Source organism: Gossypium hirsutum, chromosome D11, assembly GCF_007990345.1.
Source record: "Gossypium hirsutum isolate 1008001.06 chromosome D11, Gossypium_hirsutum_v2.1, whole genome shotgun sequence".
Classification (NCBI taxonomy): domain Eukaryota; kingdom Viridiplantae; phylum Streptophyta; class Magnoliopsida; order Malvales; family Malvaceae; genus Gossypium; species Gossypium hirsutum.
Window position 1 is genome coordinate 67,100,421 of NC_053447.1, and position 27,602 is coordinate 67,128,022.

A 27,602-nucleotide genomic window follows, 5' to 3' on the forward strand; every position below is an offset into this window, starting at 1 on the left:
AATTATAAGGTAAAATGCAAATAAAAAAAGGTAAATAGGTTCAGATTGAAAGGTTAATAAAAGCTGGAGGGACCAGGTAAGAAAATAGCCCATTATGTGCTAGAACACGTGAACCTTGGCAGTGTCGGGTCAGGTCTTCGGGTCCCCGTGAAACGACGTCGTTTTGGCTATTGTTTACTAAATCCAAAACAACGTCGTATTGAATCCCATATAAATATTAAAGTTTTAAACAAAAAAAACGTAAACTCCATTTTCAACAAAAAGAAAATCTGAGGAGATCTCAGATTTCTCTCAACCAACCCCTCGGCCGACCATCGTCGCCGCCATAGTGCTACGGTGTACAGTGGTTGGCGACAAAAAAATGGCTTTTTAGCCCTCGTTCCGGAACGCCCTTGGAAGCCCAACCCTCTCGGCCTCAAAAGAAAATGGAGGACTCTCGACCCACTCGTGGATCCGAAGGCAACGACGGAGGAGCCCTCCGACAGCGCGGTCACGGGGTGTCCGGTGAGCCCTCCCCTCCTTTTTTATTTCTTATTTATTATGCAAAAGAGATAAAATAAAATAAAATAAAACGAACAGAAAACAATCTAAAAAAATCACCTTTTAAAATTGATTTCTGTTTTTTTATTATTCAAAGTTCGTCAAAAGAAGAAATTACAGTGTTTTTGTTCGGCCTATATAGCCGATTTTTACAACCCCTATACTTCTACTTTTTTGTCGTTTGCGATTTGGATTGTGTTTGTTTGTCATTTTGTGCTTTGTTTGGTTGTCTGTTGTCTACTACTCTTTGTAGGTGTTCTGGCGCGCATGGGAAGGTGGCGATGGGACGCGATGACGGTGGCGTGTACGAGGGAGGCCGGCAGAACATGCGTCGCTGGGTCATGGGCAGAGGCGAGCATGCGACGCTGGAGGCTTAGGACTAGGGTTTTTGTTGAAAAAAAACATTAGTTTGTTGGCCTTTGGGCTGTTATATTTTGGGCTTGTAATTAGGGTTTTATTTGTATTTGGGCTCGGGTTTGTTGTAAATGGACTGAGACTATTAATTTATTTATTTTTGGTTTAATATTTGGTCCCTGGGCAGAAATTGGGCCTTACAGTTGCAACAGGTCCATTGTTGAGAAACTAGTGAAGGGCATGTAGCTTTGAGATGCCCTATTCTGGTTTCTCCTTTTTGAGTTGCATAGAGAAGAAAAATAGGAAAAATGTCTTTTTGGATTAATTATAGTGTAACGATTTGAAAGTTAGTAGTATCGGAAATGGTATTTTCGGAACTCTATTTTTTATGTTTGAATTCATTAATATCATTATTTAATATTTACAAGACTAGTATGAAGTTTAATTAAAAATTGGTTCTTTAATTTTGTTACTTAGATAGTTAAGGAATAAATATTTCGACCCTAGAGTCAGTGGTATTGGAAAATAAAGTATAGGGCTTCGTTTCCGTAAACTAAACCTATGAATATTTATATTAAATGATTACCAAGTTATATTATAAGTGAATTGAATTTTGGATAGCTAATTTTGTTGAATTGATATTTAATTAAGGTTAAAGAATTAAATTGTAAAAATGATAAAAATTTAATTGCTAAAAAATATTCTTTAGTTAGTACAGGTAAAAGGAACTTAAGTGCAATTGAACCACTATGCTAATATTGGTGGATGGTGATTGATAGTATAAATTTTAATTAATTAAATAAAACAAAAAATAAAATAACATAAAACAGTAATAAAACAATTGGGTGAAAAGAAACGGAAAGCATTACCTTGCCCAAACTTCACCGCCAATATTTTCAAAGAAGAAGCAGCTTTCGGCCTTTAGTGGTTTCAAATTTCAATTCCAAAATCGATTCGTTTAATTTAGTCTCTCTCTTTTTTTGTAATTTTTATATTTTTAAAATTGTGGGAGCTTAATCTAGTTAATCTATATCTAAATTTGTTAAACTGTTAAAGTTTCAAAAAGTTACCATTGTTGAGTTATTGAAGTTTTAGATGCTAAATTGATAGATTTTAAGCATATAGGTGAAAAAAGGACTAAATTGTGAAATTAATTGAAAGTTCGTAAATTAGGGAGTAAAATGAATGAATTATAAAATAGGTTGTAGAAATGAGTAATATGAGATCTTTAATGGCTAATAGTGAAAACTAATTTCCATTTGTAATTGTAGATTTAAAGTTATGTTAATCCCAATTTTAAAGGCTAAACTGAAGAAATTGAAAATTTTTAAGAGGCATTCGAATGATGAAATTGAATTGATATATGCACATAATAGAATGATATAAGATGTGTGGAATTGATAAATTGAATGAAATAATTGTCAAGACTTGGATCAAATCGGAAATAATCGAGAAAAAAACAAAATTGTTGAATAGTCCTTAAAGTTTCAACTTGTTTATTGTTTTAACCAAGTACGTCCATAAGGTATGGTTATATATAATTGTAACATATTTTTGAATTATGAAATTGCTTTTGTGTGGTTTTAATTTGAATTGTCTACAATTTAGTACAAAAAGGTGTGATATGGATTAAATCATAAAGAAATGATAAATTAAATATGGTAAATTGCAGTTTGAGACATTTAACTAATTGATAGTTGATTTTGATTGACCAAATAGGATAGGTATGAATTTGATTGATTACCGAGATAGAGGGTTAAATTGAATAATTTGAAAAATATATATGACTTGAAATTGAATGTGATTTAAATAGAATTTGATATTATACCACTATTGAATTATTATTCGTAGCTAAAAATGACGCAGGATCGTTGAATGGGAAAGGGAAGGCCATAGTCGACGATTGGTGACATGAGTTTTAAGTTTATATTTTTATGACCTGAAACTAATTTTAGTTAATGCATATTTATGATATATTCTATTATATAGCATTAAGGTAAGGTATATTAATAGATATTGAGTGAAAATGATAAGAGTGGAAGTGAATATCGAGACTTGGACTAAATTGAATAGAATAGAAGGTAATTTAATTAATTCATGAAATTGGATGTGAATAGTGATAGTATATAAAAAGAGCATGTACTTGGTGGAGTCCCTTGTGTTTTGCTATTTTTAGGATATTTGACTTAGAAGCTAATAATAATGCTTAGAAGTATGTTTGGTAAAATCGGTAATGAAAGTTAGTATAATTTGATTATATGTTTTAATATTGGTATGGAACTCAATGGTATATTTTGAGCATATTGGTATGGTGATAGAAAGGTTTTGAAATGGTTTGTGGTGATATAAATTGGTGTGTATTTGGTTAAATATGAGTAAATTATAACTAGGCTCGAATATGGTATGAAATGTTATAATAGTGATTGGATTTAGTAGTTAGGTAAATATGCTAATTAGTTTAAATGATTAATGCTTTTGTTACATGAAGGGATATGAGTCTTATGTGTTTTGGGCATAATACGAAGCATAAATGAACATCAATATTAATGACAAAGTTTTGAAAGCTCAAAGGTAAGACTTGAACTTATGAATGACTTGGAATTTAGATTGGTTGAATGGTTCATGTCATAGAAATCTTAGTTATGTATAAATGAGTTAATTGATAAGTTGTGGTGCCAAAATATGACATATTAGTTAGTTGGTTATAAATGTTTAGGTATGTTTTAGAAAGTTTTTGTGCAGGTTTTATTGGGTGCATATGGACACTAAGTTAATGCAAGCTTAGTTGGGCATGAAATAGGCATAAAATGAAAGATTTTGACATTTGGTTCCAGAGTATTGATACCCTGGAAAGGTATCGGTACTTAGCAATTTAAATCAGGTCTTTAATTAAATAGAATGCCAATTTAGTTTTGATACTATAAATTGGTATTGTGAAAATAGAATGTCGATAATGGCAATGTGTTTCAAAGAAAAGAAAGAAAAATAGAACACACAAATTTTACATGGAAACCCTTTCGGGGGGAAAAAAACCACGGCCAGAGGAGAAGAAATTCACTATGTCAAATTTGAATGATACAAAAAGAGTATAGACTACGTCTATTTATAGGTTTTTAAAACCATATTCTAATCAAAGTCACATAGAAGTAATGCAATAAGTTTAAAACTCCTTATTCTAATATACATCAAATAGAGGAAGTAAACTTCTATAAAGGTTTCACTTGTGCAACCTATATTGGACTACGGGGTATAGTTGTGACCCTAGTCTAGTGTTTTGCTTATTGGGGATCTAGAATGCGCTGCGGCCTTCGCCTTCATAGATCCCTCTATCTTGCCACTTATATTTTTTTTAACAGGAATTTGGTTCACACAATTCTAACAATTTCCACCTTGACATGAATTCTCAACTAACAAATTCTTCATCACAAATTTTTAACGAACAAGTTCTCCACATCTTCCATGAAACCCCTTTAAGGGTTTATATTAAAACATGTTTTTTTTAATACTTAAACAATACAATATTAGGGTAAACTATAAAAATAATCGCCCAATTAGTAACGTATTTCTGTTTTAGTTACTTAGGTTTAAAATTTTCTATTTTAATTATTAACGTTATATAAATTTAATATTTTGACCACTTCTCTATTAAATCACTAACGGTGGCCTTTTTATTAGCATAATAAAAATTCTAGCCCTCCAATATTTATAAATTCTATCAACTTAGTCCTAAATCTAAAAACTTCAACAAATTTAGTCTTTAACATTATATGATCTTCTCCTAATTGCATCAAAACACATAAATTACACACAAACCACTTTCTTCGCAAAGAACTAAATAACCTCAAATTACACATCAAGCAAAAGGGATTATAGTTTTACCCGATACCACAAACACGCACAGGATTGAAACAATAGAGAAGCTATTGGAAAACAAAAGTTATGAGCAGGAACAGTTTCGATGAATAGAATTAGGAAGAAGAAAATTGAAAAGGAAAATTTTGGGGGGAAATTGCAAAAGGGACGGCAAAAAAGAAAAGAGTGAGAGTGTGTTGGAGAAGTGGGAGAGATTTTGGGAGTTTTTTGAGTGATAAAGCAAGAAATAAAAATATTTTGAGTTACACGAATAGGATTCAAACGCAAGATCAAAAGAGTATGCTACACCCATACCACTAAACCAATAAGTTCATCGTTATCAATATATGTGCACAAATAGTTGTTAAACCAAATACTCCAAGTGGTTTAGACAAAATTTAGCAAAATATAAATAAAAAAATACCCAAACCCAAAATCTCTTACACACAAGAACAACATTTAACTACTAAATTAAATCAATTCACTTACCAATTTCTAACAATTCAAAAAGTTAAGATTTTGGGGCATTACAATTTAGTTAAGCCCAATTTACAATTAAACAAAGAAGTAGTTATAGCTCCAATATTGACCCAAATTGTTAAAAATCACTCGCTTAAATACCACACAATACAATCAATATACTCTCCAAATAATACCTAAAGGAAAGTCACAAAATAACCATGAAAATACAACAAAGTGATGGACAAAGACACCCAAAAACTAGACTCCAAGTGACACCAGAAGCACGAGTCCATCTAACAAAATTTTGATAAGCTTTAAACTTCTATTTAAAAGTTAAAATTAACTCATTAATTATCTTGAGTATTTATCCACTAAAAGTGTTCATAAATTAGTCTTCCAACTGCTTTGAAACTCTATCAAAAAATAATAAGGCTTTTATGTTTGTCCAATCACTCCAATCAATTCGTTTGAGAGTCTTTAAAATCTTAGTTGAACTATACTTCGTGTTTTGTCAATCTTAATGGCCTATGTCAATCTTGATGGCCTAAGTAGAGTAATAATTTCGTTATAATGGGACATGGAACGAGCAACAACTTTCCCAACAAAAATAAATTTTATGTTAGTACCTAAATGAAATTACATAAATTTTAATTAATAAAATAATATATATTAAATAGAGATTGTGTGTTTATTTTCTATTGATATTAATATTTAAATTTTATGTCATATTTTTGTTCATATTTTAAATTCAAATTTTATATATTAATATAATATAATTTATTTTAACCCTACTTCAACTAAAATTGTAAAAATCACTCCTGGGTAGCACGTGAGGTCGAAATTAGATGATATAAAACAACAAAGAAAAGAAGCCTAAGATACGTTTTTATGTTCATTAAATATGTTGTGTTTATATTATATTTTGAGTAAATTGCACTTAATGTAACTTTAAAATAAAATTTTTCCTATTTTAATTGTTTTATTTTTTAAATTTAATTATTTTAATTAAAATAATTATTTAAATTAATTACTATAATTAAAAATTCTGTTAATCCACTAACGAATTGTTTATACAGTAAACAATCCCTTTCCCTTCTCCATGTAATTCAAAATGAAGAAACCAAGCATCTCAAAGCTACTTATCTTTCACCATGTTTTCAACAATGAATAATGATAACCCACCATACATTCACAAATAATATTAAAGAATAATGAACATATCTAAAAACCCCAATCAAAATCTACACTAATCTGACGGGGATCAAGGATTGTCCCACTAATGTATTTTAACAACATCCTCTGCATCTTCCCTAGAATGATACCTGATGAAAATAAAAACCCCAATAACCAATTAAAAGTTTTAAAATAAATATGAACATGATTTTGGGGAGGGAGAGAGAGAGTTACAAGACAAAGGAAAAGCCTCAAGGTGTTTTAGAGTTCTTGTTAAGGCCAATAATTATTTTCTTGATTTTACTGGATGTAGAGAAAAGCTCATAAAGTACTTGTTCCTCAACAGTGTAAAAAGACATGTTTCCGACGTAGACGGTTGCTGAAGTGAGGAGTGCTTGCTCGAATTCCTCTTGCGAACAGTTAAATCTTCCGTTACGCTGAAAGCTTAGCTGGGTCCTATGACAAAGCCCCCCAAAAAGAGAGAAAATTTATCATTCAACTAATTTACATTGAAAGTAATTGGGAAGCAAAGAAAATATCTTGAACATAAAAGCCGTTGCCTTCTTCAAAAGCTCCCAAAAACTCGAATTGCCTGCAATATAACGAACTATAAAGGTTGAAGCTGTTGCCCTTGCCCTATCGATGCCATAGATCCATTCTTATTTATATATGTTCATTCTTCTTAAATTATTTGTGGATGTATAGTGGGTTATCCTTGATAGTTGTCATAGATCTATTGTTGAGAAACTGGAGAAGGGCATGTAGCTTTGAGATGCCCTGTTCTGGTTTTTCTTTTTTCTTTTTTTGGACAGATCTGGTTTCTCCTTTTTTCAGTTACAGAGAGAAGGGGAAAAAATGTTTTGGATTAATTATACAGAGGTCCCTAAGCTTCTGTCAAAATTCAAAATAAAGTAACATGTTATCATTCAATTGGCCAATATGCCACATTAACAATAAGGTAGTTGATTAATGGAATTTTTAACAATAGTGATTAGTTCAAATTCTTATCTTAATTAAAGTGACTAAATTAAGAAAAAAATTCATAGTGATCCAAATAAGACAAATCCTGTTTTAAAATGATATTAGTTGTAGTTTACGCTTATACTTTTATGCATGCTTAAAATTAATAATATTTTTAGAGAAAAGAAATTCATTAACAAGAAATTCACAAAACAAAAGCAAACACAAAGAGGAGACAGACTACTAAACCCGAGCCAATAGGCTCACCCCATACACCCAAATCTAATGTCTGTGATCCTCATTCATATCAACATTATCAACATAAGACGATTTCAACATTTTTCAGAAAAGATCAATGTGGTTTGCATATAACAAAGTTGCTCACGCAAACGAATAGGTTGCCTTGCTGACACACCGACGAGTCCAGAAAAAGGACAGACTCTAATATTAATCTTTCAACACCAAACAATCAAGTAGCAACACACATGGCTCAAATGCATCAATCATTCAGGTTTCCTTTTCCCATCAAACTACATACTCATAGTAGCCCAAAACCCATACAGTTTATCATAGATATGGTTCAGCTTTCGGTAGTATTTAATCCTCCAAGACCTAATGAAAAACAAGGGAGCCACTACACCCCAAAATCCCATTACAAAGCCAAGAACTATGCTTACATAAAGCCAATTCACTTTACTTCCCTCACTGTTTCTTCCATTATTTGTAGCATTGGTTGGAATGCTTTTTGAGGTGCAATTCTTAGTGAGAGGAGGTCCGCAAAGATGATTGCCCACGTAAGATAAGTTTTCAAAGCTTTGAAGTTGAGTGCTTGTTGGGATTTTTCCTGTCAAGTTGTTGTAGGACACATTGAAGTGATTCAAGAAATGCAAATTGGAGAAACTTGAAGGGATATCACCATTTAGCCGATTCATGGACAAATCAAGAGATTCCATCAACTCCATGTTGCCAATGTTGTATGGTATATTTCCTGTCAGGAGATTCCCTGAAAAATTTAAAGACAATAGTCCAGCGAGACTACCAATTTTTTTGGGGATCTCTCCTGTGAGACTGTTAGCTGAAAGGTCCATGCTGGTAACAAGTCCTAGTGTCGTACCGTATTCATCCTCTCGTCCTTTCAACACCAATAATGCTTTCAAATAAATTAAGGAATCAACGAAATACGAGGAAGAAAGTTTATTATTGGTTTTGTTTGTTGCGACCATTGCACTTAAATTATTGAAACATTTTGGAATAACTCCTGAAATGTTGTTGTGGGCAAGGTCCAAGATTTGAAGAAATTGAAGATCACAAATTTTACGAGGAATATGACCATCAAAGTTATTTGATCGAAGGCTTAGAACCACAAGTTTCGAGAGCTTATCACCAATCCATGCTGGTACACTTCCACTGAAATGATTTTCACTAAGATCAAGCATAAGTAATCTACTAGAATTTTGCAACGTGGAGGGTAATTCTCCAAACATAGTATTGTTTCGAAGGTTTAACAAACAAGGATTTGTATATCCCAAAGAAGGTGGGATTTTCCCTGTCAAATTGTTGTTTGCTAAATTTAAATAAGCAAAATATTCCCAATACTTCCAACAATCTGGAATTTCTCCAATCAGTAGATTATTATCAATGAAAAGAGCTGACATCCCCGTTAATGATGAATTACAAACTAATTCAAAAAGAGATCCTGAAAATGAATTATTTGACAAAATTAACAACCCTAAAGTTGAGAGTACTCTGGGCAATGGACCTGTAAAGCGGTTTGAACTCAAGTCAATAGTGGTTGTTACATTCAAATATGAAATCCCTCCGGTAAGTTGATTACAGGAAAGATTTAAATAATAAAATTGAGTTGGAAGGTTCAAAAACCAAGTGGGCACAAAATCTGAAATTCCTGCGTCGGAGATATCTAAGTAACTCAACTTCTTTTGAAACTTTAACCATTGGGGAAACTTTGGGCCAAGATGCCAGTGAGCCAAATAAATATTTCGACATTGAAACGGGGGAATCCAACTTGAGTTTGGTTGAAATCTAAGCATGTTCTGTGACCCAAATAAATATGTCAATCTCGTGAGATTAGAAAAATGAGTTTCTAATACAACCCCTTCCAATAGATTATACCCAAATTGCAGAATTTCCAAACTTTCCAGTTGTCCAAAACAGAGAGGAAAAGTACCATTTAATTGATTATCTGTAACATCAAAGAACTTCAAAGATGATAACTCCCCTATAGACAATGGAATTTGACCACTTAATTGATTTTCTGAAACATCAAAGAACTTCAAAGATGATAACTCCCCTATCGACACTGGAATGGGACCAAAAATTTTGTTCAGAGCAAGGGACAGGTAAGCTAGATTTTTAAACTGGCCAAGTTGATCAGTTAAATGACCAGAAAGTTGATTAGATTCCATATTCAATGAAGCTAAGGAACCCAAACAACATCTAGACAAACTCTGTAGGATTTCTGATATGTCTTGCTCAATTTCATTATACGAAAGATCAAGAAATAGGAGATGGTTTAAACCATACAAGGAATTGGGTATGGATGAATTGAGATGATTCAAACTAAGATCAAGAACTTCAAGAAACGAGATGTTCCCAAAGTAATCTGGAATTGGGCCTTCCAAAGAACAGGATCTAAGATAAATGGACGCAAGACCATGAAGGCTAAATATCCACTTAGGTACTGAAGATAAGCTGTTCCCAGAAAGATCAAGAACAACCAGTGATTTTGAAGAATTAACACTGATCGAAGATGGATCATCTTCTAAATCAGTATTGAACATGTACAACTTTTCCAAAGAAGGATGTTTGAAAGTTACCTGTAGCCAATTAGTTGCTTTAGAAAGATCCGCATTACTCAAATCAAGGTACCGCAAGGAAGAAAGTCCAGAAATCCATTGAAGACTTGTTGCTTTAATATCGCCCCGTTCATTACATCGAAGATCAAGATACTGCAACTTTGTGAGATTCCCAAGGTTATGAGGAATTGCTCCCTGGAATCGTGCAAAAGAGAGGTTAAGATACATTAAATTCGGCAGCATACCCAAAAACTTCGGGATCTGTATGCTGCTAAAATTGTTATTGCTCAAGTCCAGGAAACTAAGATGCTCCAACTCCAGCAGCGAAGGATTTATTTTGCCTCCTAGGGCTGACTGCTCGTAAGGTGAAAGAGGAGCAGCCAAGTACAGTTGGTGGACGTGGCCTGTTGAGTTATGGCAGACGACACCAATCCATTTACAGCAATCCCCACCTTCCACCCATGAAGATAGGCTGTTTGAAGGATCAATAAGATCATTCTTGAATTTCAAAAGAGCTTCTCTCTCACTATGAATGCATCGTACGTTGGAATTGGCATAACAAATGGTAAAACAGATAGCGGCAATTAGAAGAAGAAAATGGAATAAGGAAATTGGAACAGTAGTCATGGTTGCAATTACCATTGCTCACAACTCCGAATATATAGACTAAGCTTAGCTAGAGCACAAAAATATTGTGCCCATACATCATGCACAATGGAGTTTCTTCCAAAACCCCAAATTTCCACAAAATGCATTTAATTGATAATAGTCTATCGGAAATTACAAAACCCCAAATTTCCGCAAGGAAATTTCTTCCAAAACCCCAAATTTCCACAAAATGCATTTAATTTCCGCAAAATTTGCTATCAAAGGAAATTTCTAATTAATTACATTTATTTTTCCACAAAAAGGAATATGAATTTCGATTACTAAATCAAAGAAATGTTATAAAATTGAGTCAAAGAAAATGGATCCGTTGTCCCTTAATTATTTCTTCATGCATAAAACAATATTAAATAAATTATAATAAAAAATCTAAAATTATAATAATTAAAGTAAATTATATCACATCTACCTTTTAAACCTACAAAATGTAGGGGATTGTTCATTAGACTTGCTCAATGGATATACTGGGAAACCAAAAAGAAATTAAAGTAAATTATAAGAAAATTTTTATCTATTTTTATTTTTAAATTTTAAAGACTGTATTTTTTATAATTTCTGGAAATTTTTAAAGTTTTAAATTTCTGAATTTTTTTAAATTTTAAAATATTTTAAATTTTTAAAAGTTTTAAAATGTGACATATAAGATAAAATAATATCACGTAAATATGAAAAACTCGTAAACTATGGCATGAGATGTCATGTCAGTGTTTGCCAACCTACATCAGCTACTTAATGGCTCCAATTTTGTAAATCACAAACTATATCCAAGGTCATTAAGCTATTAATAAGTTTATTTTTTTGTCATTCAACTTGAAAATAGTACAAAATAATCACTGCATTATTCAAAAAAATTATTTAAAGAAAAAAATTGATTTTAACATTCAAATATAACCATTAGCTTATATAAAAAAGAATGAAATTACATATCCATTCTAAGACAGTAGCAACTACGGATATAGAGTAGGCAAAATAAAAAATATTGTCCACACACATATTAGGGGCAAGGGACTTAATTTCTTCCAAAACCTCAAATTTCCACAAAAAGCATTTATTGTTTCTAATTTTGGGTAATAGTTACATTTTTCTATTTTTCTCTACTTAAGAAATTAACAAACTTTAAAATTCCACGAGTTTAGAAAGACAAATAGAAATAATGTTGAGAAGCAGATCAACTCAATTAAGTCTACGGAGTAAGTCCCATTCCCACGCAAAAAGAAAAAAATTTATTGAAAAAAAACCATCGTTAATATTCTTTTATTTTTTTTCTCTATTTTTTTGCATGCTAATATTTTCTTTCCTTATATACAGTATGCAAAATGGGAAAAAATCACTGTTAATATTATTTTATTTTTCGATAAAAGAAAATTGATAGATTAAACTTGTGAATTTTTAATGAAATTTAGATTAAAAATTTTTGTAATTAATACAGTTGGTAAGATATTTTTTAAGGTAAATTACATTGAAGTTCACTCTAAAATTCAGTTTGACCTATGATAAATTTACATTTTTTTAATTTACTTACTCCTATTAAAATAATGGTTTAAATCAGTCACTTTTGTTAAAATAATCTATTTTTCACTAACAGGTTGCTGGCGTGACACATTAGCCCATTAAATGACAACATATGGCATTTTTTTGTTGACTTTTGACTAAAACATATAGATCCCTCTATAATTAGTCCAAAACAGTTTATTTTTTAAAAAAACTAGATTAAAACATAAAATTAAAATATAACGGAATTTTTTTATCGAATCCATACATATTACCGCGTTAACTTCGACTTCAATGTCACTACCACCATTAGGTACCACCCCAGCATCCAAAGACGACGATGATACCTGCAAAAACAATAAATAAAGGATTCAATCTGTAATTATGGAATAACCAGCTCAACCAAAGAGCTGCTTTTGCTTGCTTAAGCTGCAACTAAGACTGTGAGGGTTGTAGTTACAATTGTACTTATAACCATAAAGGAAGGGTTTGGGTATAGTGAAGTCCATGTTGAATCAGTGATCGTCTACCATCAGAGCTTGGGTTTCAATTTTCAGATCCTCATGCTCGAAATCTAGATCCAAACGCGGATCCATCTCAGAAAACACGTATTACCCCTATTAGAAGACTAGAAATGAGACGCATAGAGAAAGCAACATTATATTTCATATCTACAACTTATACTCAGATAAGCATCATATATATACATGAAGAGAATCAAGAAAGTATAACAAAAATGAATAACTGCAGCTAACTAACATTAGCTAACTAGCTAACAGTCCAACAGATTGAGTCAACTATACATTTACTGCTAACATTCCCCAACGACAACAAGAAAAATTCACTCAGCTTCTCATACCATACTCAACAGCCTTCTTCTGGAACTCATCAGGAGCACAAACTTTTAGTTTCTATGAAGTAATTGAACGACCCAACAGCTAGTGGTTTAGTCAAAATATCAGCTACTTTTTCTGAAGAGGGAATATAGTTTACTTTCCAACGTGTTAGCTGCTACACGCTCTAGAACAAAATTAAGTTGCAACTCAATGTGTTTTGATCGAGAATGAAGAATAGGGTTGCTGGATAAGGCTATGGCATTGGAATTGTCACACCAAATAATTGATACATGAGACAACTAAACACCTAACTCTTCCAGTAACGCTCGAATCCACATGACTTCAGACACAGTACTAGCCACACTCCTATACTCCACCTTAGTTGTTGATAGAGCAACAACTGATTGCTTTTTCAAACTCCATGAAATAGCATTGTTTCCCCAAAAAAAACCACATAACTTGGATTTGACCTTCTATCCTCAATACTACTCCCCCAATCAGCATCAGAAAATACAATTAAACTGAACTCGTTATTGGAATCAAAACAGATACCATGATCGCAGGTTCCCTTTAAATACCTGAGAATGTGTTTAACAAATCCCTAGTGCCGTATAGTTGGCTGACTCATATGCTGACTGACTCTATTAACACTAAATATTATGTCAAGTCGAGTAGCACAGAGATACTGCAATTTACCAACAATACTCTTGTATTTGGACGGATCAGGCAGCAACATTTCATTGGTAAGTAAGGCCTTAGAGTAGGAAACCATAGAAGTTGGGAGTGACTTAAAATTACCAGCAAACTGAAGTAACTCCTGCACATACTTCTTTTGATTCAATTAAACTTTGTCACCAACTAAATTAGCTTCCACTCTAAGATAAGTTAAGATTTCCTAAGTCCTTTAATTTAAACTTCTCATGTAGTTGTCAAACTAACCCATCAATATTTGATTGACTATCCCTTGTGATAATGATGTCATCAACATTAACCAAAAGATACAACCTAATGCCATCCACTACATGTACAAACAACATTGCATCTGCTCGAGGAGCTTGCTTCAGGCCATACAGAGCCTTGTGTAGCCTACAAACCAACTGCTCCCTATTTGATCTAGTGCGTTCAAACCTGGCTAGTTGCACCATGTAGATATCTTCTTGTAAACCTCCATTAAAAAATGCATTATTAAAATCCACTTGGCATAACTTCCATTTGACCACAAGGCTATAAGTCTCCCTATAGTCATGTCTAGGTTGTTGAAAAAAACCCTGAGCCACTAATATGGACTTCTTCTTAGCTTCAGTACCATCAATATTCCTTTTTGTCTTGAAAACCCATTTACACCTATCGCAGTTTGATTGCCAGGTAATGAAGTTAGACTCCAAGTGTCTTGTTGAACAAGAGTATCTTATTTTTATTTAACAACAACACGCCACTTAGGATAAACCAATGCCTCATAGACAGTTCGAGGCTCATGACAAAATGAGAACTGAAGTTCTGAAGAGTAAATCTTTGGCTTGAAAATCCCTGTCTTACTTCTAGTTATCATAGAATGACTATTAGTAGAGGACTCATCAAGAGAGTCAACCAACGGTGGACCAGACTGTTTAGAAGAACCAGAAGCAACATCCAAAGTGGAAGAAGTAGATCCAAAATAAATACGACCTTGTGATGGAGTGACTCTTCTCATACTAGAGCTTAAAGAGAACTCACATGGAACATCAACAGCTAAGTAATTAGAAATAGAGGCAAAAGAATCAACTGAGGTAGCTGATGATGAGCCAACTGAACCAAGTGATAAAACTTGGTGTTGTTGAAGAGACATTAGGAAACTTGGTAATTACCATCTTTAGGATATAATGTGAGAAGACACTGGCAGTAGACTTCCTCGAAAAAGGAAAAACAGATTCATCAAAAATCACATGATGTGAGATAAAAACTTTTCTATTGGAATCAAGGCATTTGTAACCCTTGTGCATGCTACTATATCCCAAGAAAGCACAATGAGCTAATTGACAATGCATCTTGTTGTTATTGAATGGCTGAATATGAGGATAACACAAACAACCAAACACCTTTAAGAAAGAATAGTCTAGCAAAGTCTTGAAAAACATCTCATGAGGAGTAAACTCTTGAAGAGCCTTGCTTGAAAGTCTATTAATTAAAAACACAGCATTTGAAAGCATCAGACCAATACTTCATACGTATAAAGGACTATGCCAACAAAGTAAGACCAAGTTCCACCACCTGCAATGTTTTCGTTCCACAAAACCATTTTGTTCAGAAGTATGTGGACAAGGGACTCAATGCTTAATTCCAAAATAGAAGAGTTGAGATGACAAGATTTGAATTCCCCCTACAGTCAGATTGAACCTCTTTAATTTTGTTATCAAATTATAACTCATCTTACTTTTTAAATTGTAAAAAGGTAGTAACAACATCAGATTTTTGTTGTAGCAAATAAATCTAAGAATAACATGAGTAGGCATCAACAAAAGTGACATTATTGTTGGAACATTTTCATTGAACAAAAGCAAAACAACAAAGCAAGAGCATTGAAATCGAAGCAAAAGAAAGAATAGCAGCCAACAAAGAATGTAACTAAAGAACATTAATTTTTTCATTCAAAAATTGAAAATATATGAGTTACAAGTTTTAACTTGACAATTACCTAATGGCTTAACTGCCCCCACTAATACATGATTAATTGGTAACTTAAAATACACACAAAATGGGCTAACATAACAGCCATTACATCAAGGACTAATCCTACCAGCTTTGCTGAACAAATTACAATTGAACTAACAAAGTTACATTTGAACAAAACAAATAAAACAACTTAATGCACTTGGTTCAGTTTCATTGTTGCATATCAAGCAGTGTAGCTGCTGTTTCTGAGTTAAGCTGCTACTGGTTGCATGTTGCACTGCAGGCCAAAGTTCAACACTCCTCTTTGGACTGTATGCAACAGACACCAATTTCTCTTCTCAAAATTTCAAATCTAGTAGCTCCTAGGCTACTAATTGAGCTTCTAAGCTACAATGAACAAGGTTGACTTCCTTTGATTGTTCAGCCTCTCGAACAAAATGGAATTTGATCTTAAAATGTTTAGTCTTACCATGAAAGACCGGATTCTTGACTATGGCAACTGCTGACTGGTTGTCTACCATGATTTTAGTTGGTTCAGCTTGATCTTCATTGAGATCATGTAGGACCTTCCTAAGCCAAATGGCTTGATTAACAGCTGCAGCAGCTGCAATGTACTCTGCTTCAGCTGTGGATTGAGCAACAGTTTGTTGCTTCTTTGAACTCCAGCAAAAAACACTTGATCCAAGTGTAAAAAAATAACCAGATGTGCTTTTCATATCATCGACAGAGTCAGTCCAGTCACTATGTGAGTTGCCTTTTGATCTCCCTTTTTTTTTCTCAAACTTGACTCCATAATCTAAGGTACCTTTAACATATCTAAGAATTCTTTTTGCTGCTTTAAAATGAACCATATCATAGCAGTGCATAAACCTTGATTAAAGACTAACACCAAACATGATATCAAGTCTAGTTGCTGTTAAGTAAAGTAAGGAGCCTACTAGACTTCGATATTGCTTCTCATCAACCCTTTCCTGATCTCCATTGATAGTTAGCTTCTCCCCTTAAGCCACAGGTGTGATGACTGTTTTGCCGTTTTGCATACAGAATTTGTTGAGAATTTGCAAGGCAAAAACATGTTAGCTAATGAATATGCCTCGATCAAAATGATGCACTTCCATGCCAAGGAAGTAAGTCATGATCCCTAAGTCAGTCATTTCAAACACTTTTTGCATTTGAGCTTTAAATTCAACAATCAGTTCATCTTTACTTCTAGTCACAAGTAAATCAGCCACATAAAAAGAAACAATCAGCAAATTCTTACCTTCTAACCTCTTCACATAAAGTGTAGCTTCACTAACACTTTTGTCGAACCCGAGCCTAGACAAGTAAGTGTCAACCCTGTCATACTAGGCCCTTGGTGCCTGCTTTAGGCCATAAAGGGTCTTTCTCAGTCTATAGACCTTATCTTCTTCTCCTGCAACTTTAAATCCATCAGGTTGCTTAATGAAAATCTCCTAATTGAGAAAACCATTCAGAAATGCTGACTTAACATCCAGTTGGTGAACCTTCCATTTTTTGAGTAGCCAAAGCAAACAAAAGTTTGATAGTATCCAGCCTTGCAACTGGAGCAAATGTCTCAATAAATCGATCCCATACTGCTGATTATACCCTTTCACCACAAAGCTTTCATTGTACTTGTTCAATGAGACATCAACATTGTACTTGGCTCTAAACACCCATTTAACACCAATGACCTTCTTATGATTATGTCTGCTCACCAATTCCCAAGTGTTATTTTTGTGAATCATCTCCAATTCTTCTTCCATGGCCTTCTTTTAGTGCTTGTCCCTGATAGCTTACTCAAAGTCAGATGGTCCAACTATTGCCACATTGCACCTTTGGTAGATGTCATCAATAGTTCTGGTGCCTCTCACAGGAGTATCATCAACACCTCATCATTTGCTCCTTCTTCTGCAGGTTCAACTACAAGGTCTAGCTGATCCTCTTCAATCAAGCCTGTTTCAGCACCATTTCAGCTCCAAACATTCCCTTCATCAAATCTTACATCTCTGCTCACCAAAATTTTCTTTGTTGAAGGATCAAACACCCTATAGCCTTTCTTGGTACTGCTATAGCCAACAAAGATCCCTAGAGTAGCTCGATTTTCGAGCTTGGTCCTCTTTTCTACTGGAATGTGAGCATAACAGACACAGTCAAACACTTTTAAGTGTGATACCACTGGCTTAAGTCCATGCCATGCTTCAAAAGGAGTCTTGTCCTTAATAGCACGAGTTGGCAACTTGTTGAGCAAATACACTGAGGTATTGACTGCCTCAGCCCAAAATTTACTTGGCAATCTGCTCTAAAATAGCAAACACCTGGCCATATCTAGCACAGTTTTGTTCTTCCTCTCACATACTCCATTCTGTTGAGGAGTATACACTGTTGTCAACTGATGGTGAATCCCAACTTGTTCACATAACTTCTAAAATCTGTCTGGCAGATACTCAGAACCATTGTCAGTTATCAAGGCTTTGATCTTGCAACTAGACTGGTTTTCAACCAAAGCTTTAAACTTGCTAAAAACTTCAAACACTTCAGACTTTTGCTTCAAAAAATAGACCCAACAAAACCTGGTCAAGTCATCTATGAACAATACAAAATACTTGTTGTCATTCAATGAAGGTGTCTTCATTGGTCCACAAACATCAGAATGTACCAATTCAAGCCTTTCTCGAGCTCTCTATACACTACCAGCTGAAAAAGGCAATCTAGCCTACTTACCAAGCTGACAAACCTCACAAACAGTGTTACTGACCTCAACTTTAGACATGTCCTCAACCAAGTTCAGCTTGGGTAATAGTGATCTAAAATTGGCACGGCCTAGTCTCCTATGCCAAAGATCAGTACTATCTGCAAGACTGGTGTAAGCCTTTTTCTCAATTTGACTTACATCAAGCATGAAACATCTATCAGTCATAGTTACAGTAACTAACTCCTGATCGAATGAGTCTTTAACAATACAAGAATCATCTCTAAAGACTAAGGTGTATCCTTCATCCACTAACTGACCAACACTAAGTAGGTTTTGATCTATGTCAGGCATAAAAATCACATCAGAAATGATTCTGTTACCTGAACAAGTGTTGATCAAAACATCACCTCTATCTTGAGCTTTAATTAAATTCCCATTACCAATTCTGATCTTTGCAGCAAAGTTTCTGTCAAGGTTCTTGAATACTTCTCATCAGCTACCATGTGATATGAGTAGCCACTATCTACTAACCAATAACTTCTAGCTTTATTTTTGCTAGCAAAATAAAAGGCTGTGAAAACATGCTCCTCTTGAGCTTGAAGATCTTCAACAGCTTGAGCTTGTTGCTAAACGAGTTCCTTCTTTTTAGTTTTGCACACCTTCTCAACATGGTCAAACTGTTTGCAGCTCCTACACTGAATGTCTGGCCTATACCAATAGTATCTTTCTGAATGTGTGGTCTTCTTGCAATGAATGCATGGTGGGAACTCTTTCTTGCCTGCATCTCTCACTGGTTTCTCCTTTCTGTTGAACCAAGGCTTCTTCATTTTCTAATTTGAACCTGAGCCTTCATTGGCTTTTGCTTGGAAAGCACCTACAGGATGTTCTTCCTGCCTATTTGCTCTCATTTGTTCAGGTGCATATAAAAAGTTTATCAGCTCAAACAGTGAAATAGCTGACAAATCTCTTGACTCCTCAAGTGATGAAATCTTTGACTTGAATTTCTCAAGGAGAGTGGTGATGACTTTTTCAACAACTCTGCTCTCACTGAAGTCCACTCCAAGGAGCCTTATGCTATTGACAGTGGCTATAATTCTGTCTGAGTACTGCTTAATGGTCTCAGACTCTTTCATCATCAAATTCTCAAAATCTCTCCTAAGATTGATCATTTGCTGCTGCCTTGTTTTGTCTGACCCCATGAACTCCTCATTCAGCTTCTCCCATGCCTGTTTAGGTGAGTCACAAGCCATTATCCTGGGGAAGATTACATCTAATACCCCATTCCGGAAGCAGGCCATGGCTTTATGCTTCTTGGAGCACTCTTCACTATGTTGCCTCATCTGAGCAATGGTAGGATTGGCTCTCAATGGAGGTGGTTCAGTATCATTTTCAATCACATTCCATAAATCGTGCATCTGAAAGTATGTTTTCATCTTGACTACCCAAATGTGGTAGTGCTCTCCAGTGAACACAGGTGGTGGAGGTGGTGTGAAACTCATCCTACTTTAACAAATTCAACAACCTCGATTTTTACTTTCTCAAGTTTTGTATTGACAAGAAACAACCAACAAAAGAGGCCTTCAAAGATGACAGGCTCTGATTACTATTTGTTGGAACATTTTCATTGAACAAAAGTAAAACAGCAAAGCAAGAACATTGAAATCGAAGCAAAAGAAAGAATAGTAGCCAACAAAGAATGTAACTGAAGAAAATTACTTTTTTTCATTCAAAAATTGAAAATATATGAGTTACAAGTTTTAACTTGACAGTTACCTAATGGCTTAACTGCCCCCACTAATACATGATTAATTGGTAACTTAAAATACACACAAAATGGGCTGACATAACAGCCATTACATCAAGGACTAATCCTACCAGCTTTGCTGAACAAATTACAATTGAACTAACAAAGTTACATTTGAACAAAATAAATAAAATAACTTAATGCACTTGGTTCAGCTTCATTGTTGCATATCAAGTAGTGTAGCTACTGTTTCTGAGTTGAGCTACTGCTGGTTGCATGTTGCACTGCAGGCCAAAGTTCAACAATTATATCGAAAACCACTTGAATATACAAAAGTTGGACCCTAGACATCAGTCTTAATGAGCTGCAAATGCATGGTATAGACTGTCTTTGACTGCAAGAAAGGAAGTTTATGACTCTTTCCCATCTAACAAGCTACACAAAGAGTAACATCTTCATTCTTAGGAACATTCATTTTACAAGAACGAAAAATTTTAGCCATCACATTTGAGAAGGAATGACCAAGTCTTCTATGCCATGTATCATAAGAAACACTAACACTATATACACTAACATTTTATTTTTCAACATTCATTACAGAATCAAATTCACTAATATTAACAACCTCTAGTTTGTACAGACCATTTTGCTCAACTTCTTGCAACAACACCTAATGAGAGCTAGCTTGCATCCTTAACATTTTGTAGCATAAAACTTGAAATACACCTTATTATCCTTTAAGAACTGTGACATAGACATCAAGTTCTTTGTTATGCCAGACACATACATCAAATTTTTCTTATGGAGAGGTCTATTACTTGTAAGCAAGGTACTTTGGCCAATGCTAGATATTAACAAGACTAACCATTAGCAATAGTGACCTTAGTTGCACCAATATATGGGACACTATTTGTCACACTGGAAGCATCATGAGTGAGATGAGAAGTGGCCCCTGAATCAGGAAACAAAACATGTTCTCCAGCAATAGCAGCATTCACAGAAGTAGAAAAACCATTAGCAGAAACAAAAGCACCTGCTACATTCTGTTTGTTGTCATGATCAACATCCCCCATTGTGCAAAGATTAGCACTAACACCTTTATGACCAGTATTAGGCTTAGGAAAATCGGTAAATGAAGTAACAAAATGATAATAACACTTTTGCACAATGTGCCCAATTTTTCCACACAGTTGGCATTGAGGTCTATTTGAAAAATGACCTTTGCCTTTATCTCAATGAAATGAACCTTCTCTGCCTCGATATCCAACTGAAGCAGACACACTTTCTGTGGGCTGCTGATAACCCTGTGCACCATGAGAAGTAGACTGACTTGTAACAAGATTAACATTGAAGAGCCCAGCCATAGCACCTGAATTCTGCCTAGCTTTAAGATCAATCAGCATCGAAGACAAAGCAGGTACATCATAGGCTTGCCTGCTAGTGGTGATTAAGGTGACCATCGAATCAAATTCACTAAGTAAACCATTAAAAATAGCTGGAATATGCTCTGCATCAAATATCTTTTCTCCACATATACCAAGATTATCCTTAATCAATTTAAGTTGTCTCAAATAATCACGCATGTTTTGATCCCCTTTCTTTTGAGAGTATAAAGAATACCGAAGATCCATAATCTTGGTAGTTGCTTTAGCATATAAAACTGACCAATGACTTCCCAAATTTCAGCAGCTGATTGACACATGACCAAATCTGGTAATATCTCAGGATTGACAGCAGAAAGTAACCAAGATGCTACGACTTTATCTTGTTTATTAAATGAAATTCTTTCAGGATTTTAACTAGATAACCAGACTCATCAGAAACAAACTCAAGAGGTATAGCCTGAGTACCATCAATGTAAGACTCCAAACCATAACTTTCCAAAGCAAAAGATACCTACTGTTTCCACACAGGATAATTGATTTCATCAAGCTGGATATTGATCTTCATGTTAGTGAAGTTCTTGTAAACATTGGTGGAACTGCTACCAACAACTTCTCAATCTTTTGTCATCACGAATTTCAAAGAAAAAAACTCAAAGACCTGGGTCTAATACCATATTAGAAGACTAGAAACATGAATAGAGAAAGCAATTTTATATTTCATATCTACAACTTATACTCAGATAAGCATCCATATATATACATGAAGAGAATCAAGAAAATATAACAAAAATGAATAACTGCAGCTAACTAACATTAGCTAACTAACTAATAGTGTAACAGACCGAGCCAACTCTATATTTACCGCTAACATCCCCATGTATATCTCCAGACTTCCATCAACTTTATGGTTTGAGTTGAGAAGCAGCCACAAAGTCATCTCTACTTCTTTCCTGGTACAGTCAACGCCTCCATCGATGTTGGAGAAGTACCTGTCGTCTAGGAAGTTAAATGCTTGTTCGGGCTTGACATAGTCGTTGAAGTTGATGTTAAAATATACAGAAAATATTTTAAAGAAAGACAAAGATGGGAATGAAACGGGAAAGTGCGGGATGTTACTAAAACCACATCAAGTTAGTGCTTTTATAAGATGGGAAAATTTACTAATTTTATTTTTAGTATTATAATGTGAACTTTTTATTCAAAATGTTGTCAATTTCGTTCTTGTTTTGCCGAAAATCAGGTGTTCTCTCTTTTTTATTTATTTAAAATGTTGGCAATGTTATTTGGTATATTCCTTGTTAAGAGATTCTTTGACAAATTTAATGATAATAGCCTAACAGGATTCCAATTTCTTTGGGGATTTCTCTTGTGAAACTATTAGCTGGTAACATGTCTTGGTGTGATACTATATTCATCCTTTCGGCATCAATAATGCATTCAAATGTAGGAGGCAATCAGATGAAATAGCAGGACCACTACGCAGCATCATGCTTAAATTTTGTGGCCATTGCACCTGAATTAGTGAAACATTTTGGAATAGCTCCTGAAATCTTGTTATGGAAAAGGTCTAAGTTTTGAAGATTTTGAAAAGCACAAATTTTACGAGCCATGCTGGTACACTTTCATTGAAATGATTTTCATTGAGATCAAGAATGACCAAACTCGAAAAACTTGCAATGCGAATAGTAATTTCCAAACAAGCCTTAGAAGATTTGTATCTCCCGAAGAAGGTGGGATTCTTCTGATCAAATTATTGTTTACCTTATTGAAATACAATTAAACACAATCATATATTATCAAAGCAAGCTTGAAATTCCATTTATTCTTGCAAAAGAGGGAGAGCATGAACCAAGTATCGAGTATTAAATTTAGACTCAAAGTTTAGATCAATTGATTTATATAATCAACTAGAAACACACACAATCCTTAATTATACATGTTTTATTTTTCTAGAGTTTATATAAATATATGAAAAAATAAAAATACCCTTAAAGTAATAATTGTTGCTCTATAAAGTTAATGATTATTTTGATAATCTTACGACTTGAATGATGGGCAACTACTCAATCAAACTCTTAAATATAGTATATAAATATATATAGAATGTTAGCCATTTTTTCTCAATCAACAAAGAATATTCGAATAATAAAATCCCATAAGGTTTTAATAATATATATATTCATAGATGTATGCATCTAGCAAATCCAAACTACAACATCATACCAATGAAGAACAAATCACCATTCACAAACCCAAAATCAAACGCTTTAAATAAAATTTTATAAATATATATTAATAAAATCCCTCCTTATCTTATTTTTATTTATATTTATATTAAGATTTTTTTATTTGTTAACTTTTGACAAAAGCTTACAAACCTTGTATAATTAATCAAAAACTTTTTTTTTTTTAGCTTTCTCTTCTCTCTATAACTCAAAATGGAGAAACCAAAACAGGACATCTCAAAGCTACCTGTCTTTCACCATTTTCCCAACAATAAATCTATGGAAACTATCAATGATAACCACCATACATCCATAAATAATTACAAATTTTTAAACAATTACTAATTTTCTTTGCAAAAAACAGAAATTCATTAATGAAAAAGTTACAAAACAAAACCCATTATAAAGAGGGGACAAACTACTACACCCGAGCCAATAGACTCACCCCATACACCCGAACCTACCGTCCACAATCCTCATTCATATCAACATAAGGCTTAATTGCAACATTCCTTTTTCCCATCAAACACACACAAAATTTAATTATACAGGCTTTTTCCCATTAAACTACATACCCATAGTAGCCCAAAACACATACAATTTTCCACATATATGGTCCAACTTTTGATAGTATGCAATCCTCCAAGACCTAAAGAAAAACAAGGGAGCCACTACACCCCAAAATCCCATTACAAAGCCAAGAACTATGCTGACATAAAGCCAATTCACTTTATTTCCGTCGCTGCTACTTCCATTATTTGTAGCATCAGTTAGAATACCTTTCGAGGTGCAATTCTTAGTGAGAGGAGGTCCGCAAAGATGATTTCCTACATAAGACAAGTTTTCAAAGCTTTGAAGCTGAGTGCTTGTTAGGATTTGTCCTGTCAAGTTGTTGTACGACACATTGAAGTGATTCAAGAAATTCAATTTGGAGAAACTTGGAGGGATTTCACCATTTAGCCGATTCATGGACAAATCAAGAGATTCCATTAGCTCCATGTTGCCAATGTTGTCTGGTATACGTCCTGTCAGGAAATTTCGTGAAAAATTTAAAGACAATAGTCCAACAAGACTACCAATTTCTTTGGGGATCTCTCCTATAAGACTGTTAGCTGAAAGGTCTATACTAGTAACAAGTCCTAGTGTGTGACCATATTCATCCTCTCGTCCTTTCAACACCAATAATTCTGTAAAGTAAAATGGGAAATCATAGATCTCCGGCGTAAAAACTTTATTATAGCCTTTTTGTTTTGTGGCCATTGCACCTAAATTATTGAAACATTTTGGAATAGTGCCTGAAATGTTGTTATGGGCGAGGTCCAAAATCTGAAGAACTTGAAGATCACAAATTTTTTGAGGAATATGACCATCAAAGTTATTTGATCGAAGGCTTAGAATCACAAGGTTCGAGAGCTCATCACCAATCCATGCTGGTACACTTCCACTGAAATGATTTTCACTAAGATCAAGCATAATCAAACTCACAAAAGTCTGCATTATGGATGAAAATTCTCCAAACATGCTATTGTTTCGAAGGTTTAACATAAAAAGATTTCTAAATCCTAAAGTAAATGGGATATTCCCTGTCAAATTGTTATTTTCTAAATTTAAATAACCTAAATATCTCCACTGAATCCAACAATCTGGAATTTCTCCAATGAGTAGATTTGTATCAATGAAAAGAACTATCATGTCGCTGATTGAAGGATTACAAATGAATTCGGAAAGGGACCCTGAAAATGAATTATTTGACAAAAACAAAATTCTTAAAGATGAAAGTACTCTTGGCAATGGACCTGTAAAGCGGTTTGAACTCAAGTCAATAGTGTCTGTCACGTTCAAATTTGAAATCTCTCCAGTAAGTTGATTAAAGGAGAGATTTAATTTTTCAAATTGAGTGGGTAAGTTCAAAAACCAAGTAGGCATTACATCTGAAATTCCTGCATCAGAAATATCTAACACAGACAACTTATTTTGGAACTTCAACCACTGGGGAAACTTTGACCCAAGATGCCAGTGACTCAATTCAATAATTTCACATTGAAATGGGGGGATCCAGCTTGGGTTTGGTTCAAATCTAAGCCTATTTTGTGATGCCTTCAGAGTTGTCAATCTCGAGAGCCTAGAAAAATGGGTTTCTAATACAACGCCTTCCAATAGATTATACCCAAAATCCAGAGTTTCCAAACTTTCCAGTTGTCCAAAACATAGAGGAAAAGTACCATTTAATTGATTTTCTGAAACATCAAAAAACTTCAAAGATGATAACTCCCCTATCGATGATGGAATGGGACCAGAAATTTTGTTTCGAGCAAGGGACAAGTGAGCTAGGTTTTTAAAGTGCCCAAGTTGATCAGTTAAATGGCCAAAAAGATTGTTGTCTGCCATATACAATGACTTTAAGGAATCCAGACAACATCTAGACAAACTTTGTAGGATTTCTGCTATGTCTTGCTTAATTCCATTATAAGAAAGATCAAGAACTCGGAGATGGTTTAAACTAAGATCAAGAACTTCAAGAAACGACATGTTCCCAGAGTAATCTGGAATTGGGCCTTCCAAAGAATTGACAATAATCGGAGATGGGCCCTCTAAACCACAATATGACAAGTGCAACTCTAACAAAGAAGGATGTTTGAATGTTACCTGTAGCCAATCAGTTGCTTTAGAAAGATTCGCATAGCTCAAATCAAGGTACTGCAAGGAAGAAAGTCCAGAAACCCATTGAAGACTTGTTGCTTCAATATTGCTCACTCCATTACCTCGAAGATCAAGATACTGCAACTTTGAAAGATTCCCCAGGTTATGAGGAATTACTCCCTGGAATTGTGTACAAGCGAGGTTAAGATATGTCAAGCTATCCAGCATACCCAAAAATTTCGGGATATGTATGCTGCTAAAAATGTTATAGCTCAAGTCCAGGGAACTGAGATGCTTCAACTCCAGCAGTGAAGGATTTAATTTGCCTCCTAGGGCTGAAGGTGAAAAAGGGGGCGAAACCAAGTGCAGTTGGTTGACGTGGCCTGTTGAGTTATGGCAGACGACACCAACCCATTTACAGCAATCCCCTCCTTCAACCCAAGAAGATAACCTGTTTGAAGGATCAATAAGATCATTCTTGAATTTCAAAAGAGCTTCTCTCTCACTTTGAATGCAAAGTAGGTTGGAATTGGCATGACAAATGGTAAAACAGATAGCGGGAATAAGAAGAAGAAAAGGGAATAAGGAAATAGGAAGAGGAGTAGTCATGGTTGCAATTGCCATTGCTCACAACTCAAAATATACAGACTAAGCTTAGCTAAAACACAAAAATATTGCGCACATACATGAAGCGCAAGGAAGTTTCTTCCAACAAAATGCATTTAATTGATAATAGTCAAGGGAAATTTCTAATTAATTGTATTTAATTTCCCACAAAATGTAATATGAATTGCGAATATTATATTAAAGAAATAAAGTTCAGTCAAACAAAATGGATGCCACGGTCCCTTAATTTTTTTCATGCATAAAATAATATTAAATCAATTATAATAAAAAATCTAAAACTATTATATTTAAAGTAAATTATACAGGGCTTATCAAGTTAACGAAATTATAGACCGCATAAAAATTAGTCATTGAGCTCATTCTAATGAATACTTTAAAATTTTTAAAGTAAATTATACAAAATTTTTATTTCTAAATTTTAAGAGTTTACTTTTTATATTTTCTCGTAATTTTTAATTTTTTAAAATTTTAAAATATTTGGCATCCAACA

At 34.0% G+C, this 27,602-nt stretch overlaps 3 protein-coding genes and 1 long non-coding RNA gene across 4 annotated transcripts; 1 reads left to right on the plus strand and 3 right to left on the minus strand.

The window, feature by feature from the left end:
* The first annotated feature begins 240 nt into the window (after positions 1-240).
* On the plus strand, positions 241-1,271 carry LOC121223458 (uncharacterized). Its single transcript, XR_005920795.1, has 2 exons — positions 241-504; positions 794-1,271. It is a non-coding gene; the product is annotated as an uncharacterized lncRNA (long non-coding RNA).
* Positions 1,272-7,513: 6,242 nt separating this feature from the next.
* On the minus strand, positions 7,514-10,802 carry LOC107930884 (receptor-like protein EIX2). The gene is made up of 2 exons (XM_041104939.1): positions 10,176-10,802; positions 7,514-9,392 (listed from the first exon to the last, which is right to left on the minus strand). Exons 1-2 carry the CDS (start codon positions 10,794-10,796, stop codon positions 7,872-7,874), a joined length of 2,142 nt encoding a protein of 713 aa, XP_040960873.1. The 5' UTR covers positions 10,797-10,802; the 3' UTR covers positions 7,514-7,871.
* Positions 10,803-19,321: 8,519 nt separating this feature from the next.
* On the minus strand, positions 19,322-19,990 carry LOC107930901 (uncharacterized). Its single transcript, XM_016862663.2, has one exon. The coding sequence runs from the start codon at positions 19,988-19,990 to the stop codon at positions 19,322-19,324; it is 669 nt and encodes a 222-aa protein (XP_016718152.2).
* A 4,422-nt stretch (positions 19,991-24,412) lies between these two features.
* LOC107930902 (receptor-like protein EIX2) lies at positions 24,413-27,109 on the minus strand. The gene has a single exon (XM_016862664.2). It carries the CDS (start codon positions 27,107-27,109, stop codon positions 24,413-24,415), a length of 2,697 nt encoding a protein of 898 aa, XP_016718153.1.
* Between the last annotated feature and the right edge of the window lie 493 nt (positions 27,110-27,602).